Source organism: Limulus polyphemus, unplaced genomic scaffold (genome assembly GCF_000517525.1).
Source record: "Limulus polyphemus unplaced genomic scaffold, Limulus_polyphemus-2.1.2 Scaffold356, whole genome shotgun sequence".
Taxonomy (NCBI): Eukaryota; Metazoa; Arthropoda; class Merostomata; order Xiphosura; family Limulidae; genus Limulus; species Limulus polyphemus.
Genome location: NW_013665966.1, coordinates 60,291 through 80,946, shown reverse-complemented (window position 1 = coordinate 80,946; position 20,656 = coordinate 60,291). Strand labels below are relative to the sequence as shown.

Sequence of the window (20,656 nt, the reverse complement as noted above, 5' to 3'; positions counted from 1 at the left end):
TTCTAAAAAATCTAAGTCAGTGCAAAAACATTTTGCTACTGTTGATTCTATCTAATGTTGAAAACGTAAGAAAGGTTAGGTGTGACGATTGCACCTCTCGAACAAGGTATCAAACATAAGGAAGAATTAAACTCTCTCTAGGTCTCCCTTAATGTGGCTTTGTTTTTATATCGTGTATGTATACACAAGTTCTTCCCATGAATACCAATACTTTACATTCATCTGTGGCATACTGTTTGAACCTTTGTAAATAAAGTAACACGAAATAACATCATCACCTGCCTTTAAAAGTTGTTAATTCGTGAGTAAATCGAACCTTCCTTGCCGTGAATATATGACAGTTTGTCAGTGATTGTAAAAAGCAATTTCTATGTTAAGCAATCGATACATTTTTGTGTAAAAATTTGTATTGATTATGCAAATAAATAAATGCATATATAAATTTTGTTGTAGATAAGGTAAAAAACGAAAAATCATCTCATTGTTTTTATTTGTTTTTATTTCCACTGACACTACACCACATGTAACCACAAAACGTACATCAAATAAATTAAATAACATAAGCACATTATTAAAAACATCAAATTCCATCAATTATTTACCTTTACACGTCAACACCATGTAAACACATCCAGAAATTTAAAATATATTTTTTTATACATGTAATAATTTCACCTTCAAAGTTTAGTTTTACATATAGTTATCGAACATTTTATACGTTATCGAACCGAACGAGCCATGATCTTCAGCCAGCAATATACTCTTTAATTTATTAACCCAATACTCTAAGGCTACTCTTATAATGAGTCAAGCATAAGTTTACTAAGCCACAAATTACATGAAATTTCAAACACAAACATAAAATGAGATTTGTTACTCAAGCCTCTCATTACGTTACTAAGGAATTTGTGATATAATATATAGTATAATAAAGATCATCACACAAGCGTTTATATATCTTAATCTATACATGTATAGTTTAACACAAAAAGAACTTGACAAAATTTTACATATAGGACAAGATTTTGATTACGCATACATATGTACATTTATTTTTTTCTTGCACTAAATAATATGTACATAAATATGGGTAGCATAAAGAATCTTTGACCTGTTATAACACAATATTGTACCATTTTTAATGTAGAAAAATATAAGAATATTTATAGCGTTGATTTTAGTGAAGCAAACTAAAACAATACTCCATCGTTTAGGAAAACTGTGCAGCCCCATGTGTAATCCTTATCTGGCTATTAGGTAACAGACACATGGAAATATAAAAATCCATAAAAAACTATCAGATAAATAAGAACTCACCTATTAGCCAGACAGAAGCACACATTCACACTCTTCCTGGCAATGGAGATGCTAATTTTTTGTCATTGTAATATCATTTCAGTACTGATAAAGTGTGATGAAAAATAGGGTTTTATACATAACTTTCAGAAAAACATCAAGCAGTAAAAGGAAATGTTAAGTGTTTTCCAAATCCCATAGATTTGTCAGGAAGACAAGTCAGATTCAGCTCATCAAGTTTGAGTTTACATCCATTGAAAACTGAGTACGTCTAAAAAGAGCTTATTTACATTAACGCAACAGTGTCATTGTAATAATTTGTTCAACTCAACGAAACAGTTCCACCATTCTTTTCAGAACTTCATCTACTAAAGGAGGATCCAGTATTTTGTTAACCAACATTAGATCAGTTTCTCAAGATTTTGCCCTTTTTAGAATCGGTGGAAAGCAGGCTTCAGGGAACTTGTCCGAGCACTAAACCTATTTCTAGAAAGTTGGTTTTCCTGGAAATCAAATTTCAACTTTGAGTTACATAAAACATGGTTCCTTACTCAAAACATTATTGTATATACCATTTTATTGAAGTTTAAACTTCAGAAGTAACTTAAGTGACACTGGTATTATTCTCAGGAAATTCCTATGAACACTATCTTCTAGAAAAGTGCGCTTTGGGCTTCAGTTTGCTAACGTTGGTACTGTCCTCAAGACTTGCCTCTAAACGCCACTTACTGTAAAACCGGTTTCTGGATTCAATTTATTAACACGGACTCTCTCTACAAGATATTCTATATATATACACAGCATTTTACTTGTAAAGTAGACTTCATGATCGACTTAAATAATATTAAAAACCGATCCTTCCGATGATTTTATAAATCTCGATATTTTTGGGCCACGTTTTTGCTACACACAAGTATACAACAGTGAATAACCATTATAGCGACAGCAGTAGCGAATACAATATTCTTCCATTTCTTCATTGACGACGTTCTGGTGACTTTGTCATGGTAAGGAAGTTGTATGTCCATTTAAAGTGACGTTTTAGATGTTGTCAATATAACATTGGTAATAGCTATAGTAGTCTTCTGATTTAATGTTCCATCTTGATATCAAGTAACATAAGTATCGTAGACTCCTAGAATTTAGTTGGACAATAATGTCAAGGGTCACATGACAATTACTAATATCCGTGTTTGTATACTCGCTTACGTTTTTTTTATAATAATAACAACACTGGCACGTTAATCAGAATGATGATGGTAAATGTAGAGATGCAGATTGAATAACACGTTTGTGAAAAGTGAGAGGTCAGGTTTACCTATTCGATCAAACAGTAAAGTTACAATGATACTAAACTGATAACGTTTAAACATTCGTATTGAATATACTGACAATAGAATGTTAATTAATGCTCACGAGATCACCATCGTATTACAAGAATAACTTCGGCTGTATTACGTTTAAACATTCGTATTGAATATACTGACAATAGAATGGTAATTAATGCTCACAAGATCACCATCGTATTACAAGAATAACTTCGGCTGTATTACGTTTAAACATTCGTATTGAATATACTGACAATAGAATGGTAATTAATGCTCACAAGATCACCATCGTATTACAAGAATAACTTCGGCTGTATTTCATCATACACACTCGTCACAGTGCCATTATGCTATCTTGAGCATTATCAGCAATAAGATTTAATTAGAAAATGCCAAGGACTCTAGACGGTATGATTTTTTTATAAGCAGTAACATGTTAAGGAACGGATGGAATGAGGATTAATATGTTTATCACATTTTTTTATGAAAATAGATATTGAAGCTCTTATGACAAACCATGAATCCTTTGGAAAGTGTCCTCTATCGTCCCAATTTATGAAAACATATGTGTTTCATATCACACACATTGCAGCATAATGATGACATACGAAAAAAAAAGGTCAAAAAGATGCACGATCCTAGCAATTTTATGGTATTGCAGATCGCATACGTTACAAATTTCTACTAAATAACCTCATCTTCATTACTCACAATTTGCAATTTCACTGTATCTGTCTCCGTCATATACTTTACTGACGTTGTTTTTTCTTGTCGAACTTCCCGCTTTAAAGAGTTGGCACGGAGCATCAACGTTTCCTGTACCGTGTCGTGACCGTTGCAAGTACGGTCGTGCTTGGCGCTGTTGATCATCCTAGTTGTTGGCTGGACCTTGAAACACGGCAAGACCATCTTGAATTCTTTCCGGAAGTTGTCGTTTAGCCAAGCGTAAAGAAACGGATTGTAACAGGTAGAGCCCATCGCAACAGAATGTGAAAGAACAAAGAAAAGAGAAAGGTATTCCCAAGAGAGTGCTGGGATGTGAAAGTCCACCACTAAATTGTACATGTTAAGCGGAAGCCAGGAAACACCAAAGATAACCACCATAGCTATCAACATCCGGTTGGTTTTTCTGGTTCTTTCTCGTTCCCATTCTTCTTTTCTTAAGGATTTTGTTCCTGGTTTGGTCCTGGCGCGGTCCCGAAGTTTACTACAGACTTTCAAGTAGCAGATACTTATAATAATAAAAGGAACCACAAATTGCAGTACTGATGTACATAAACCAAAAGCTCTTCTACTAGCTTCGTGGGGCCATTCTTCATCGCAATATAATCGTCCCTTTAGAACGGTTAAGCTAATAAAGATCCCGTAAGGTAGAGTCAGTAGAGCTGCTGTAATCCAAATGATAACAACGATCATCAAACAGTACTTCACCTTCAGGCGTGACTTGAATGGATAAATAATGACGAAAAACCGATCAATAGCGATGGACATGAGAGTAATCGCCGATATGTAGACACTAACGCCTTGAACGTAGGGTAACAGATGACAAAAGACTCTTCCAAAGATCCACTGACGTAAAAATATGTAGAGCGGTGTAAAAGTGACAGCAAATGTACATAGAAGGATATCAGAAAGCGCTAGGTTAGTGATGAAAATGTTTGTCACTGTCTGCATTGACTTGTTTCGAAACACTACATAACACACTAAGACGTTTCCACAAATTCCAGTGATAAAGATGATAATATATAGACAATAAAAGAAAACTCGCACTCCAGGTATGGTGGTTATGTAATCATGTGTTGTTGGAGTTTGAAAAGATTGAGTGTAGTTTTCAAAGAAACTATTATTTCTATATAGAGTAACATTCTGAAATTCGGCGAATAACGCGAAACTGTCAAGAATAATCCCTTTCAAATTAGAATATGACATGATTTAATGTATGAAAGTATTTTAGGAATTGTTGAGGTAGCCTTCTAGAAAAAGCTTTAGCCACTAGATGCGTAGATTTAAGGTAGCCATTTTCTTCCAGAGTAGTAAATGTGCACACACTGCATCAGTGCTAATGCCATGTGTTAGCTTGAACCTGTTGAGAGAAAAAAATATTTTAGCACGATTTAGAAAAAAAAGAAATATTATGACGAATAAGTATTTGACAACGATACATATATTTTTAAAATTGTATAAGTTTTGCATCTGTGGATGCAATTTCGGTTCCTGAAGACACCAGACTCAAGCGTATAAGTGTACCTATATGTTAAGTACACTTACAAACATGAGTCTGGTAAGTGTACCTATATGTTAAGACATAGTACTCAAATGACACAAAAGCTTAAGAACACAAAATTCTTAGAGCAGCATATGACAAACAACAAAATAATAATATTCTTGATTCGCAAACTCAATAAAAATAAGTAAGATATTTTAAGAAATATAATCATAGTTTTTATTTATTATTTAACAGGTAATTTGTTCTTCATATAATTTTTTTTGCTATATTAAAGATTGTTTCGAGCATCACAATCCCAAATAATTTAACCAACAGTTGTCGGAGTATGCACTAATTAAATTAATAGTATAGTTCTAATAAAGTGAAGATTAAACCATAACTTCCTGCTAATAATTAACAGAACAGAACAACCACTTTACACGTATTTATACTTATTTCTTACTTAAGATCCTGGTAGTTATTCACAGATATCCATTCACGAATTTTCTGTATATTTTTGCTCTGATAACGAGAGTATGTGATCACGTAAGTTAAAGAATTATGGGTATTTTTCGGATAACATCCTATCTTTAAGACAACTAAGTAGTCTGTCAGTCACTTAGCTTATGATAACACTAAAGCTGCGAGCTGTGTAATCACTCGCTCTCAGAGTAAGTTGCCTGAACAAAATCAATAGCATCACACAAGCGGTCTATTGTCTATTAAGGGGAGTAGACGAATGGGGTCGTGTTTTAAAAATACAATATTATGAAAAAAAAAGTGATTAATCTAGTGAAATTATTATTTATCATCGTTCTTTTTAAGCAGTGGAAAAGGTGGCACTGTCGACATATTAAGATTTCTGTATAAGATTACGTTTTGGAAGTATAAAGCTAGAAATGAAAGCAATAAAAATCATTATATTTCTTGGAGTTATTTGTCATTTACCTACTGCAGGTACTTTTAATACGATGAAATGTTTATTGAAAATAGATATTTTGTAACTTTGCTGAAAATAGTGAAATATGTGTTCAGTTTTTATGTTTCTTAAATTTCTATATGTAGTGTTTGAACCAGTTAGTTCGAATAGTAAATGTAATACTAACTTACATTTCTCTATGTAGTGTTGAACCAGTTATTTCGAATAGTGCATATAATACTAACTTACATTTCTCTATGTAATGTTTGAACCAGTTAGTTCGAGTAGTACATGTAATACTAACTTACATTTCTCTATGTAGTGTTTGAACCAGTTAGTTCGAGTAGTGCATGTAATACTAACTTACATTTCTCTATATAATGTTTGAACCAGTTAGTTCGAGTAGTACATGTAATACTAACTTACATTTCTTTATGTAGTGTTGAACCAATTATTTCGAATAGTGCATATAATACTAACTTACATTTCTCTATGTAATGTTTGAACCAGTTAGTTCGAGTAGTACATGTAATACTAACCTTATAATATTTCATAGCAATTCCACGACGTGCTTACTAATAAGGTATAGCAAGTCCAGTAGTCTAAGAAAATAACGTCTTCTGGTACATACAGCGTATGCAAAGTTTTCTTTTGAATGTTCAAATAAAAACAAATTAGCTGTACTGATATCGCTCTTTCATTATACTGTTCCCCGCATATCTGTCCAGCCAGCAACAATAAAGTAGTAACTGCAAAGAACGTGGTGTTTGAGTAAGACACGGTGTGTCACTAAACTGTGGTATAGATAACACGTATGTTTATTTATAACGGTAGTATGTTATGCGAGCGTTACCTATTTAGATCATATACACATATACCTACTAATGTAGAACAGCACAAAAACATTAAACGTAATGGAGTAATGATAATTAACGTTAGTTGAATCTGTTTATGATAGAGATACCCAGCACTTTTGGTAAAGAAGTTATAAACAACGAAACTTTGTAATTAAAATCGTTAAAGAAATACATTTAATATTTATCATAGACATACCAATTGAATCTAATTCTTACAAATAGTGTGAATATTAGCCAGCTGCAGATCAAGGTTATAAGGAAAACACACGTCGAATATACACAGATTTAGATTTTAATCTAAGTAGTTTTAGTAATTTAGACACGTTTGTTACAAAGTTTCAGTTTGCATAAAATGTCTGTAAAGATGAAGATATAATAAAGTATGATTGAATGCACTTCTACAATGTAAGTCAACCACGGGAAATTTGTAGCGGCCAGGTTACAAAAAAGATTAGGTACTCTCGTTTCAAAGGTTTGATCCTGTAATATTTCGATGCATGGCAACGAAACATGTGACTAATAATTATCAGAGAATCAACCGTAAATAATAATGAATTGTCCAAAATCATATGTACATATAGATATATATAATGAAACACTTCTCTGAGCAAAACAGATTTGGTTTCTAATACTTATATATTACAGTGCTAGGGATAATGCAGAAATTAATTGTTATATTATGTCAAAAATGTAGTTTCTTCAATAATAATAACTTAAAAATAAGTTAATTTTTATCCAAGCGTGCTCCGTATATACAACTTAATTTTTAGCCGTCATATCAGTATTATCTGTCATTTTTATAGACTCCTCACGGTTACCTATACTTATAAAAGTAAAATAAAACATGTTTATTTCTTTGTCCGCGAACTATTCCCTGGTCTTTGGGATAATCTCAACCAAACTTGATAGGATGATACACTGGACCAAGAGCATGTCATAGGGTGGCTATTACTTGACCTCACCCAACATGAGCTACGTCCACAGCAAAAATATATTTCTTTAGTTAATGACAACAGTATCGAACCAACTTTTATTCATAAAATTGTTTGAGTTTTTTTAACTTGTTTTTAGTTTTTCTTGGAATATTTTGAGTTCTTTTATTAAAAATGTCAAACACACATTTTTGTGAGGAGAAATGGCAACCGAAGTACAAGGTTAAACCCTTAAAGTAGCAGGGCTACACCTGAAAACCCCCTTGCTTTTCACATAGTCATTTCTATGTTGAGTGTTCAAGAATAGTATCATCAAGACATCTCTGTAATTTGGCCCAGGAAGGAGGAAGAACTTTTAATGTGGTCTCTCGAGAATCATTCAGAGTATCAACAAACACTGAGGCTGTAGAGAGGGATTAGTAAAAGTAATAAAGTAAAGTAAGGTAGCTGTAACACCATTTCTGTAATAAAATAAAGCAGGTGCGAAATAAATTACGCATATAACTACAAATTATTGACTTAATCTATTAGTTCAAGCCCTACATTCTATTGGTCTACCTCCATACGTAGGACGGGTGGCTCAACTTGTGATACAATAAAAGCAACAAATTACTAATTACAATACATCTAAGATTGATGCTAAAATACCTACATGATAGTTAGATTATGATAAAAGCCTGTACGCGACGTAGCACAGACTCCAAAATATACCAGAAAGTGACCTGCTCCTTTGTAGCTTTTCATTGTGGAGTATGGTTTTTGAATCATAGGTGTGGACAGAAAACTACGATGGTAATTGCGACGTTCTATTTAATGCCAGGGCAAAATCTAGAGCAGCGATTCTTAATCTTTAGTAACCCGAAGACCCCTTTCAATTGATAATTTTTTCGCGTACCCCCAAATTTATTATTTTGAAAAAAAAGATTTCGTGTACATGAAAAACTGCATTCCAAAATTTAATTTTTGTTTATTCATATAAAATATTTTTATTCTATAGATCATACCTTTTAAAATATTTTTATGAACTTTCGAACATGACTTGCGGGTACCAGCTTCAGAAATGCTGATCTATAGAATAGGTGGCTTAAGTCACTATCGTGTTCCAAATCAATTTTCACCACGGTGGATTGTTTCGTATTGGAAGAACCTTGGCTCATAAGGGAAGAAATGCAGCACTGTGGGATGGAAATAATTATCTTAAACGTTCACGAACTTCCTTAGTTCCTTCCCCTTTCTAAAGAAATCAAAGGTCCAGTCCTTGTCATGAGAACGTTAGACCATTCCCAGTATGGCGGAACAGCACAAGAAGGGCTAAGATCTTCGATTTCTTTTTATGTATTTTTACTCAACCCTTACAATATAAAAAAGAAAGAATCGCAAACTATGAAACCACATCACACAATTTCATTCTTTCGGGTTTCACAGGTTGCGATCTTAGCATCGCTGAAACCACACTTTCTTCTTTGTATTGGAGATCAACGGTTTTTCAGCTGGTTGTCAAATGCATGTGACAATTTTTTATTATACTTCGCACAGCACGAACTGTAATAATCAAGTTCTGACCACCGTTGAATAAAATGGTCAAGGTTTGAGTATAATTTTACTTTATACGTCTGTCCAATTTTTTGTCGTTGTTTTTTCTGTCGCCAACGTTTGGTGGTCACAGCATTTTTTATCCTATGGCATCTGTATTCCCTTTCGATTCGCAAGTTTGTAGACCCCAATGACAAATGTCTGTTAACAACATGTATAATTGGCACTCTGTATCACGCCTCCTTGCTCTTGAAGAGAAAGCTATGGTCTAACTGTACCTCTGCCCTTACGAAGCTCACTTAAACATCAGATTCATTCTTTGGTCAAGCTATTTTGCATAATTAAATAAATGATGTATTATGAAAATGTTTGTGATTCTGGTTTGTTTGTATATTTGTTAAATTTCGTGCAAAGCTACTCGAGGACTATCTTCATTATATGTACATAATTTTGAAGTGATAGACTAGAGGGAAGGCCACTAGTTAACACCACCCACCTCCAGCTCTTGGACTACTCTTTATCAGCTATTAGTGGGATTGACCCGCAGGTAGATCTAGTAAAGGGATCATCAATGGATAAAAATAACCTTTTAATTATCTGTTTATTTCTTCCTTTGCTTTTATTATTTCTGCGTTTAGTGTTGCCTCTCCTTTCTATAGATTTATAATGGATGCTTGTTTTTAGAAAATTTACAAATTTTCTATTCAAATTATAGCCCGCGTGGGCGTTATAATGTGACGATCAATCCTATTGTTCGTTGACAAAATAGTTGCCCAAAAGTTGGTTGTGGGTGGTGAGGATTAGCTGCCTTCCCTCTAGTCTTTCATTGCTAAATTAGAGACGGCTAGCGCAGATAGCCCTCATGTAGCTTTGTGCGAAATTCAAACCAAACCCCTCACAATTGAATAAGTAGGGATGTTTTAACATTTGTTTAACAAACCCCTCACGTTCCTTTTCGCTGTCGCTCAAATCTGGGAATATTGATCCATCTAAGCAAATATTATAACTTTTATAGAAGTTTGAGGTTCGAGAATGTTCTAAATGAGATAATGAGAAACGAAAAACTCCACATAGAGCGTTATTCTACTCCTAACATGAATTATTTGGAGTAATTGGCCGCGTTGACTTAAAAGTTGGGCATAAAATCGCATAAATGTTGTTCAGATGTCAAGTTCGTTGCCATTCATACATGACGTCACAGCAGATGAAAAGTTTTTGTAGAACAGTAAAAAACAGTGATTCATTCAGGCCTAATTACAAACAATTTTCTTAAACCCGTAAAATGAATGTGGACGTATGTTATGGCAAAATATTTCAATTATTCACAGATGAAGAGCTGAAGGTAGCAAAATTTTGCATACAACAATTTTTTTCAGCTGATTCATTTAGGCCTAATTTACAAACAACGACGGAAATATCGTCAGCATTCAATACAAATTTTAAGCTGAAGCTAAACAATTACGTACTTTTTGTCGTTTAGTGGTATGATCATATGACGATGGGCTGTCGCATTTTTTAAATCAAACAATTTTTAAATCTTATTGATTTTTTTATTCTTAAAATGAAATCAAAATCTTCAATGAATTATTAAACTTTATGATTACACGTAGGCTCGAAATGTAGGCTAGGTACACTATGCGACAATGTTAATTAATCAAATTTTAGTAAAACTGGAACAGAAGAATGGGGTGAGAAGAATAAAACAATCATTGATTAGTGACTTTGAGCAACAGATATTGTGTTCCCTCATAACCAATCCATAATTGTTCATTGCTTTCTAGTGAAAATCTCTGAAATTTGGAAAGCTGAGGAATGACCGACCTAAAAATGAATAAATTCAGCTATTCATCCAAGAAGACCAGCGTATCATGTGAAACTTTTTGATTAATCGTATGGCTATCTATCGGATAAAAAATTTATACAAGGTAAGATCTGATTTTTATTTATTTATTTTTTTTTGCGGAAAGGATCCTTGAAATAGTAAATTAAAATTAATAAGCTCGTCATTTTGACTAAATGTTTCCAGATTCACTTTGTACCGTATAACACTTAAGTACTTGTTGTGTTCAGATAAAAGAAAAATTTACTAAGAAATTCTGATTATCTTTAACATCTATATGGTTTTTGTTTCTATGAATTGATTTCTGCGGGAAATGAATTGGAGTTTCTAACTGTACAAATATTTTTAGAACTAGATGAATATTACATAAAATTAATAAATTCACTATTCGTTAAAATCTATGCTGTAAAAGATGCATCCAAACGTTCTGGACCAACTACTTGTAGCTAAAAATGAAACATTACATTTGCAAACAATTTATCCACTCGGGGGCGCTACTATAAAAACATAACCAGAATAAATCTTTGATGGGTAATCAAACATTTATACACATTCGGATTAGAAAAAGTAGACAATTATCTTTACTTAATGCATTCGTGTTAGTTTGCTTGTTTTCCTGAATTTTATAAAGTGAAGATTGGTCTCAAATTTTTAGCACACACTGATCAGTTTGCAGACATTAATATTATAGTTAAAAAGAGAAACAAACGAAACTTGGTGAACGCTTTAGGATTTCAGTGGGTTTTTATAACGTGAATGACCAAAATTTTTTTTATTTTACGTTTTTTACTATCATGAACAGACGTAAATATATCAGCGTTTTTTGTGTGTTTTTTATGGCTGGGCTAATGTTCGACCATTTTAACAGCAATCCATTATGAAATTTGATCTATGTTCAGAGCCGCACATTCTTTATAAAGTGGGCTAAACATAGCTCAATAGTTAGCGTTCCAGATCTGTAGGTCTAGCGTTCGTGTCCCGTTACTAAAAAAGAATGAATAATAATCGCGTTTCGCACTATGTAGCTGTGTGTGCGTTATAAAGATGACGGTTAAATCCCATTATTCTGTTCAAACTGGAGTTGGCAGTGGGAGCTGTTATTAGCTGCCTTCTCTATCATTTTGTTAGTTCAAATTGAGTAGTTTTGCGCGAATATTTGAAAACAAACAAATATGACAATTTTTACAAAGTAAATTATAAACCACCCCGCTTTACTACACAATTTCGCTGTATGCGTATGGTTAATTAGCAAATTGAAAATTATATGCACTGTATAAACGCCGCTAATATATTCATGCCATTCAAAATCCAATGTAAAGGTTTAGAAATACCATTGAGATAGGAATAGTTATGCTTTGTTATATTCTATTCTCAGCTTGATAGAAATTGTAGATAACCGTTAACCAATTGTAGAACTGAATATATGAACACTCGTCTTACCACATATTACTAAAACAGCTAGAAAAGGTGATTGCCTGTTTCTTTCATATTGGATTATAAATTGTATGTGAGTTTTGGACATTAACAGTTGTGTTCTCCATCACGATAACCAATACATCATTGATGCATTGTTTTAAAAGAGTAAAGTGTTTTGTGAAAGTGGAACTCAAAGCGCTTGCGATTTAAATTCCTGCACAACCAGACTACCCAGTAACAGGCTGTGCCGTAAATTTGGAAAGTAGTTTTTATTGAACAGATTTTAATGACTAGTGGTTTTATATATATATATAAATTTGAGGAAACGACCGAACGTTTGTTTGTAAAACATAGCAAACATTTCTGGAATTAATAAAACTAGTATTAATACCAAAGAAAAAAATCATGTTTGTTGACGCTAAGCGAAAGGTATTCTATAAATGTGGTTTAGTAAAATATTCTTAAGATCGTGATTTTGCAGACATTGTTTAAAACATAAATCAGTGAATAAGATGTTGCCGATTTATTTCAGTAAAAAAAAAAAGATGGAAATATATGGAATTTTCAAGACTACACGTACAGGACATGATTTATTTATCCCTACGGATTTGGCTTAGGAAAATATAAATGTACAAAGCTTTTCTATTATGCCTTAGGAAAGGACAAAATGTACTTTATTTTCTTTGTTTGTTTTGTTCTTTGAGTTTTCGCGCGAAGCTACACAAGGACAGTGTGCAGATAGCCGTCCTTAATTTTAAAATGATAGACTAGAGAGATGGCAGCTAATCAATGACAACTAATGTCATCTCTTGTCTAACCAAATAATATGATATGATCGTCACTGTTGTAGCGCAACTCACTGCCTCAAAGTGAAGAACACATTTTCGCAGCAAATAGACGCAAACCATGAACCCTCAAATTTACAGTCTTGGAACGCTACCCACTAGGCCACACCAGGCACACCACTTTTTCATATGTGGTTTACGAGAGACAAATTACTTTGCAGACAAGGTTTAGGAAAACTCTACACTTTCAAGCATCGGTTTGTAAAAGGATAATTCCTGAAATCAATTAGGAGAATACTGTCAGTGCCTGGTCATTACCATATATGTCCATAATAATTATTTGACATAAGTTTCTGTGCGTCCGTCTATAACTGACGAACCACTGAAAGGAGGATCGTCAAACCTGGCGTGTACCCTTAAGACGCTCCCCAGTGAGACCATAGATGGGTCGGCATTCGGATCTGACCCCCCCCCCCTTATGTCAACTCAGAGGTCTCTAAGTCTTAACCATGCGTTGTGTTCGCTTTTAACTGGAGAATCACTGAGCCACTTATCACGAAACCCCGCACGTACCCTTAGGGCTTTAGGGGGGAGTGACATAGGAGATCGGCGTTCGGATTTGTATTTTTTTCTGTGCATTGAAGGAGAGCGTGCAGTCATGTATAAACTTAATAACTGTTTCACATTCAACTATAATGCATTCTATTGGTATATGTATATCTGTTTGTAATTATTCACCATTTTTAATTATCAACATCATTATTCGATACACCTACAGGGTAAGTAGGCGAATGCGCACTATCATGCCCTCCCACCCCTTAATCATTAAAGCTGGTTTGTAATTTAACAACCAGTAAAAACAGTAAAATTGTTCTATCGAACTATGTTTAGGAATTGTAATTTTACACACACACACACAAAATCATTATATATTGGTACTCAGACCTACCTTTAGAATTAATTCCCAATTCTGTACACATTCTTGTATTTACCGTAAACGTGTGTATTTGTTAATATTTAAAGCTTTGAGGGGAAAGTGAGGGGAAAAGACAAAACGAAAACATGGGAAGCGAAAGAAGTAACGAATTGACGTAGATCTCCATTGGCCAACGGACAAATTATTCATACAAAAGAGTACAGTGAAACGATATATCGGTGATAGAATGAATGTTGGAGCTCTCAATTGAATTTATTTGCACAAGGAATATAAGAAACAATGGCAAAGCAACAAAAGAACACATAGAACAGGATATTGAAGAGGGGAAGAAGGAGCAGAAAGAGGGGAAGAAATAAAACAGTTTTTTGACAGAACCAAACAAACAAAATGGACACAAAATGTTGAGTTTTAGAAGCTATAAACTGGTCAAGTACTAAAAGTTGTCAGTTCCTGGTGGTATAGATTGATATCTTCTAAGCGATGTGTAGTTGATTAGTTGCTAGTGGTGTAGGTAGAATGGTCAGTTTCTAAATATGTAAATTGGTCAGATCCTAGTGGCGTAGATGGTCAGATCACAGTAGTACAGGCTAGCCAGTCTATAGTGTTACAGACTGATGAGCTCAAAGCGGTCTAGAATGATGAGATCAAGTTTTTATTGATCATTATTTACTCACCTGTACCAATCGGTTTTAAGTACACGGCAAAGTATTGAGAAAAAACTGGCCGTAGAAAGAAAACGAAACTCTGTTAACTGCAGCTCCACCAAAATACTTTTTGTTTATGTCATTGAAACTCGGTTGGTTATTAATTAGTTTAATTTAACGTCAAACATCTTTGTTAAACTTTGTAAGAGTGTGAGTTTATTGTCGTTGTGAAGAAACATACATTGAAATAATGTTCTATCTGTTCTAGGACGAAGACAAACAAGATTTAATTGCGATAAAGGCATTTTTTTGTATTTGCGCTAAACTTTTGAAATGATTTTAGACGTGAAAGCCCTAAAAATGATGATGAAAAGACAAATATTATAAATAAACGCAATGTATTTAGTGTGGATAAAACTGCATTTTCCGTAGTAATGGCTTGTTTAAGTACTGGTTTAATTAGTGGAGCACGTATTAATGAAAAAAACGATCAGTATCTCAAGTACTTCAGTAAATAATATATTCCGATCATACATTTATTAATAACCTAGCTAAGTACTAGCCACTGTCTTTGTGAAGTATGTGTTGATGAGAAACCAATCGCTGATCAGTATCTCAGGTAATTCAGTAAAGAATATATTCCTATCATACATTTATTAATAACCTAGCTAAGTACTACAATTTGTTTGTTTATTTGAAGTTATGCACAAAGCTACACAATGGGCTATCTATGCTCTGCCCACCACGGGTATCGAAACCGTGTTTCTAGTGTTGTAAGTCCGCAGACATACCGCTGTGCCACTGAGGGGCAGCTAAGTACTAGCCACTGTCTTTGTGAAGTATGTGTTGGGGAGAAACCAATCGCTGATCTGTATCTCAGGCGGTTAAAAAAATAATATTTTGTTTAAAGCGAAACCCTACGTTTATAAATAACTTAGCTAAACAATAGCGACTGTTTTTCATATTTCCTCATGCTTAAAGGAAAAGAGAAAAAAGCAACAAAAGGTTATCGAATGTAATTCTCTTACCAAAAAATAACATAATAATAATGTACTTAAAATTAAATTAGTTTATATTACTAAATTAGTATTCTACTGTGTCTTTCGGAAGATTAACTGCGTGTAATTACGCAGTTGAAAATACATATTATTGGATCTTAAAGGAGACAGACAAAAGTAATTTTGATGATCTAGTTGAGATTTATTTTACATTTTAGGTTAGATACCTTAACACAATAATGCTATCCTTTGTTAAGCGTTTGTAATCTCAACAAATCTGTAGAAACTTTTGAAAGCCATTGTAGCTAAAAACAGAAACTATGAAAAGGTATTTGAATATTTTTCCTGTAAAAGTAATTAGCCATGTAATGTGCACAAAACTTCTTGAAGTAAAGAGTTAAGTTACAAAAGTCAAAACAACTGGTGTGCTTCTTATATCGTACTGAAATCCAGGTAATATAGCATTTTAAAATCTTAATAAGCTAGAAAGTTGTGAGTTTATGTACAATCTTAAAATATTGTCTGTATAACGTAGACCTCGATTCTAACATCACCTGATTTAAATGTAATATAACATATAATTATTTATATACCGAAGGTAAAAAGCTTGTGCAGTTATTAACACTAACGTATGATATTCAAAATTAAATTTAGTATTATCTTTAAAATGTCCAAATACTTAACTAATTATTCTTAATTAATTAATACTTTAAGTTTAAGAAAACCATTTCAACTACTGGTATTTCGTATTAATTTATGAATATTGGCCAAAACAATTGCCTCAAGTCAATTTACAACAAGTAGTGACTAAAATTCTCACAATCTACGACCCAATGAAAGACTTCGTACGTACGAGTTCGTTTCGAAAAATTATCTTTTGCAAATCAACGATGTCTGAAAATCACATATTCATAATAAAAACGATATTTAAAAACATTAAACGGCTTCTTTTTTTTTTTTGTGGTAGAAATAAAACCTCAAAATAGGTTGTTTAAAGAAAGTATTTTATATAGACAGACCTTTGCCACTATACTAGCACTTCTCCTACTTGTTGTAGAACACTCCATTTATTTGCAAATGTAAATTAGAATGGTGATGTGTCAGGTGATTGCTTTTATTCCTTTCATGGTAAATTCACAAGATACCTAGAAGAGCAATAACCTTTGCGACTTCCAAAGGGGCATGATAAATTATCTACTCACAGACATCTATCATAGTTGCTCAACAGTAGCTGCAAAATATAATATGATTGCTGCTAGGAAAAATTATGGCTGCTAACCACTGGTAATGGATGAGGGAAAATATATAGTTATATAATGTCTGAACCAATCGATATCTTTGACAATGGTCAAATTTCGACTATTTCCAACATAGTATGCAAAGGCCATTACATTATAAAAATTGTCATATGATAGATAACATGAAATCCAAAATACTCTCGAATTTATCTGATGAATTATATAGAATAAACTATTTATTGGGCTAGTTCGTTTGTTTTTAGAAATTCATGCACAGCTACACAAGAGCTATCCGCAGAAAGCCGTCGTGAAAATTGAATTAACGGAGCAGAGAAAAGGTAGATAGTCAACAGCACCCATTGACAACTCTTGGGCTACTTTTATCTGACTAAGTAGTAGTGTTTTACCGTCAATCTTATAGCACATCTAGACTTCACAGTATGGAGCACATTTATATTGTGTGTTTGTGTAGGCAAAATATGTTTGTTTCATTCTCTGAGGATCTTGTGGAAGGAATGACATCTAATTTCAAGGTTTGGTTTAAGAGGCCCATGTTGATAAAACAATACATCCGAGCATAGATTTCACGAAGTGAATCATACCAACAAATGGTATATATTTATATATATTACAATAAAACTGTTTATCTGGTGAAATATTTTTTGATAAATCTAGCAATATTGCGCTTCGTGTGGGACTAAATTCACCAAGATTATAAAATATTATGACATGTAGCAAACATAGTATAAAACTTTTGGTGCACCACTTTGAAGCAACACATGTTATTTTCTGTTGTCTTTTTGCGTCACGTGACTTTTAAAATCTACGTTAACCTTTTATTAATTTCATATGTATTTAATACCTTAATAATGCAGAATTTTGGGGGGCAGCTAAAATTTCTTTACTTTATCCGACAGTAAAATAGTTAACATTTTGTTTCCCTTTTACAAAAAGATTCTTCTTGAGATTCAAAATGTTTTGGAGATTAACGAAAATTTTTTATAAAATCTTCTCATTATGAAAATAGAGCTACTTAATCATTTTAACGCAATCTTGTTGTTTACCGAGACTTTCTTTAGGTGTGTGTGTGTGTGGGGGGGGGGGTAACAATATATGATAGCAAATATAGGCATTACTATTCTATTGATTTTCTATATAATATCGTTTGTGTTGTTTTATCACTAAGTAGGGATGGGCCGAAAAAAAATGGCCGTCGCATATTATGTATTGCTCCTCATAGTCTCAAATGTCTCTTATAACAATATAAGAGACTTTTATAAACACCTAATTTAGGTTTTCGAGGTTTTCAAAAGCTATTAAAGCCTTCAGTTTAGCCAAAAATCATCCCTAAAGTTGAGAACCGGTGAGTAGCGTAACAGTCATGTTCTGCTGATTATACTGATTCTGTTTTAAAAAGGTCTAGCTCACCAATGCTTGAAATTGTTGCGATGATTTAAACACCAAAAGGTTGCATTTTAACTTGGGGAGTGCAGAAGTATAGCGTTTCACTAACTGCAACACATGATGACCGTCAAGACAACTCATTACCCCAGGCTAAAACTACTGCCTTCCTAGCGAATGCCTTTCATTAAAAAAAGAAAAAAAGACGGGAAACAAGTAATAAAAATATTTTGAAAAAATAAGGTTGATGTAGGAATGGCAATTCCAAAAAGTACAAAAACAATGTAGGGTTGAATACACACAACCACACAAAAATCCCAACATAAGTAGCCATTGAGTCAATGTTACAAGCTTATGGGAATTAGCCATTGTAAGACTTTATAAAATTAGTCAGCTTAAATGCTTTTATTCAAACCTGAATTCATGCATTTAGTTGCAGATAAATGTTTTTCTTCAAAAAGATTTTGCTACCTATGTAAGAATTTTGTGTATTCATCCCTACCTTGTTTCTGTACTTTACCTATGTAAGAATTTTGTGTATTCATCCCTACCTTGTTTCTGTACTTTACCTATGTAAGAATTTTGTGTATTCATACCTACCTTGTTTCTGTACTTTTTGGCAATACCATCCCTACATCATCTTTATTTTTTCAATTTTTTTATTACTTGTATAAGACGAATAGTCTTCGTGCGAGTAAAAGGAAGATTTCTCTCGTCACCAAACTAACGACCAAGTGAAACGAAACGTCCTTACTTTCATACTTCACATGGGCGAGTTTAGTACTATAGGATAATGTCGCTTTTCACCTGCAAGAGGACTTTTATAGCATAAATCTAAAAGCCTTTTCGAAAGATAGCGAAGCATAGAGTCGAATCTTTTTTCCTTACGTTTCAAAGAAACTTACTTCTACAGTACACTGAATGGTACGTTAAATAAAATGTTTTTCGCGGCGCCTTTACCCTGAGATTTGTTTTAGAAGTACGTATAGTTTTGTATTCTTAAAAAAACGTTAATGCTGCATGCAACGTGTCATGCAACAGTTAACATTACACTCAATCATCACGATGTTCTTCGTATCGTGAAAAGGTTTAACTCACTCTTTAATACTACTAATCCGTAATAGTCTTAATAAGCTTGGAGATTAATACTATTTTTTCTACGAATTATTCAGCAAATTATGAAGCACATTAAAGTAATCAGTAACACCACAGAAAGTTTCATACAACTATTTTTTTAACTAATTATGGGTTCTATTGAGATTTCCAACATTGTTTTTTATGTTTATATTGAAAATTAAGAGTTAGCACAAATTTAGTATCATGTCTTAAATAATACCACGAATCTGTCGAAATGTTATCGTTAATTAAATACAACTCGTCAGCACTTATATAAATAGTTTATGCCAATAGTTTTTGTATTAGATGCTGTTCTATTGAAGTTAAATGAACGGTATTCGAACGTACAAACCATCTATCATAACCAATATTTATAAAGTTGAAGTTTTAACATAATATAACATTTTGGGACAAAATGGGATCTACTGGTCAATTCGGCTGTTCCATCCTCTAAACTAAACTAAAACTATTAATAATTACATTAAAAAAAAGAAAAAATGTCTTAAAGCCAGCCCTTATCATTCAGATACTAATCAATCTTTCATTTAAACTCACTGAAATTTACTGCCTCCACAACATCCGAAGGCAACCCATTTCAAAGGCCAATCACCCTGTTAGAAAAATAAAAATATCTTAGCTGAAGATGACTCCTACCCTGCCAAAATTTATGATTGTGTCCCCTAGTCCTATCATTCTCACTGGTAAATATGAAAAAGGATGATGCATCAACACTATCAATTTCCTTTAAAATCTTAAACACCTCAACTCTAACTCTTCTTTTTTCAAGAGAAATCATTTTGAGAGATTTCAGCCTCTCCTAGTATGACAACATCTACATCTTAGGCACAATTCTAGTAATCCTTCTCTGAATTGCAGCAATTCAATGTTTTCCCAAGGTAAGGAGCCCAAGACTGAACACAATACTCCAAATATGACCTAACCAGTAACCTATACGATGAAATTATAACATCTTTAGACTTGTATTCAATATTTTTCTGGATACAGCCTAAAATCCTATTTGCCCTACCACTGCTTCGGTGGCTTAAGAGACTGATCAACCACTACATCAAGATAACTTTCTTTATAACACTGTTAAGGGTATTCCCATCCAAATTATACTTATAATTCAAATAATGATAATCCACATACATTATCTTGCATTTATTATAATTAAAACCCATTTGCCATTCATTTGCTCAACTCACTAAAT

General features: G+C 33.2%; 1 protein-coding gene across 1 annotated transcript in view; it reads right to left on the bottom strand.

Annotated features, from left to right (window-relative positions):
* Positions 1-506: 506 nt before the first annotated feature.
* The window catches only part of LOC106457645 (prolactin-releasing peptide receptor-like), a 30,323-nt gene continuing 10,173 nt past the window's right edge, over positions 507-20,656 (bottom strand). The window contains exon 2 of the mRNA XM_022383643.1: positions 507-4,707. Coding sequence (XP_022239351.1) covers positions 3,309-4,553 — 1,245 coding nt within the window. The 5' untranslated portion in view covers positions 4,554-4,707 and the 3' untranslated portion in view covers positions 507-3,308. The remainder of the gene's footprint in view (positions 4,708-20,656) is intronic.